This window comes from Cyprinodon variegatus, unplaced genomic scaffold (genome assembly GCF_000732505.1).
Source record: "Cyprinodon variegatus isolate N-32 unplaced genomic scaffold, C_variegatus-1.0 Scaffold642, whole genome shotgun sequence".
NCBI lineage: Eukaryota > Metazoa > Chordata > Actinopteri > Cyprinodontiformes > Cyprinodontidae > Cyprinodon > Cyprinodon variegatus.
Genome location: NW_015151095.1, coordinates 143,912 through 145,428, shown reverse-complemented (window position 1 = coordinate 145,428; position 1,517 = coordinate 143,912). Strand labels below are relative to the sequence as shown.

The following is a 1,517-nucleotide window of genomic DNA, read 5'->3' as shown; positions in this document are numbered from 1 at the left end:
AAAAGTCAGAATTCTGAGAAAAAAAGTCAGAATTCCGAGATTAAAGTCAGAATTCCGAGATTAAAGTCAGTATTCTCACTTTTTCCCATGTTAAACTGAAATAAAATTTTAAAATCAGTTTACTTTTTTTTTTGTGGCCCTAATCCTCTTCCGTACAGACGAGTTTTTTTTTTAGAGCAAAGCTAAATTTAAAACAGCGATTTTCAGAGATCATAACAGAAAATAGACGGTAGTTCTGCCGCCATCCATGCAGGTGTTTGGTTTCTCTCCTCTGAGTTAAATGAGTTGGAAACGCAGCAGAAACGGCCCTCATTCTCCCACTGGTGTCGCGTTACCTCACTATTATTCACATCTTTCCGCTCTGATGCCATTTCTCATCGTATTATTGTGCACTGACTTCCTTTCCAGCTGTAACAGACGTCCGATGACCTGCAGACTGGTATCAGGATGACATTGTGTCGCCGCAGGAAGTTTCTTGCTTTGTTTCCTGAATCCATCTCTGATCTTTTTTCTCTCTGCAGAAGGCGAGCCAGGGGCCTCCCCGGCTCCTGAGGCAGAGGGCTCTACAAGCCAAGATGCCCAGGGAGGCGGAGGCCCGTCCTAAAACGGAAAATGATGAGCGATGGAGAGATTCAGACACTTGAGCTGCGGGATGTTTGGAGCGACGGAGGGAAAATGAAGAAGTGGAAATATAGCCGTCCTTCATGGATCTGAGGACTTTCAGTCACTGCCGGCCTGTTTGGAGCTTTCCTCGCTCCAAATGTCGCCCACTTTTCTTTTTTTGTTGCTTTTTTGTTTCCTGGACCAGAGAAAGTAGAGAGAACCGAGTGGAAGTGGAGAACAGGAAGCTTTAAACTCTGTATTTCCTGACGGGACGAGGAGGCACAGAAACTCTGGTTGAATGGCTGCAGAGACGGACAGAGATGATTTATAACCTGAAGCGGCGCTGCAGCCTGTAGAAGCCAACGTGTGTCATGGATTCACTATCATATGTGTCGGGTTTTGGTTTATCTTCACGTCTGTGTGTTTGTGACGCTCTCGTCCCCTTTTTCTTTTTTCTGGTATCGTCTCCATTTACTGTCGAGTACAGACTTCATATTTATTGCTAAATGTTCAGTGATAACTTTGTGATAGGAGATTTTCTTTGTGTAATAAAATACTGATGAATTACTGTAACATTTGTATGTTTTCAGAGGTGGTGATTTTTGTTCCAGGAGTTTGTCCAGGCTAACTGTAAAAGCGCAGATATGGGAGCCATAAAAGGTGCGGCGTTCCAGCCGAGCGGCGTTAATTAGAACCATAAATATTCCTGAATGCAGCTTTTCTTGTGTACAGGAGGGACGGTCGGAGGAAGTGGGTGTTGACGTTTCCATCCAGGATTGTTTTCTCATTTATCTCTTTTCCACAATAAACGAACAGACGCTTCTCTGAAAGGGTGGCGATTTTTACTGATCCTTCCTGGTCAAGGTGTGCGGCTGATTTTCTGCTCTGCTGTAATACATGCAGCGGTTGGAAAA

The 1,517-nt window shown here is 44.2% G+C and overlaps 1 protein-coding gene across 2 annotated transcripts in view; it reads left to right on the top strand.

Annotated features, from left to right (window-relative positions):
- The window catches only part of pkig (protein kinase (cAMP-dependent, catalytic) inhibitor gamma), a 45,415-nt gene extending 44,239 nt beyond the window's left edge, over positions 1-1,176 (top strand). For both annotated transcript variants that reach the window (XM_015393446.1, XM_015393447.1), the window contains exon 3: positions 522-1,176. In XM_015393446.1, coding sequence (XP_015248932.1) covers positions 522-604 — 83 coding nt within the window. In that variant the 3' untranslated portion in view covers positions 605-1,176. The remainder of the gene's footprint in view (positions 1-521) is intronic.
- The last annotated feature ends 341 nt before the right edge of the window (positions 1,177-1,517 follow it).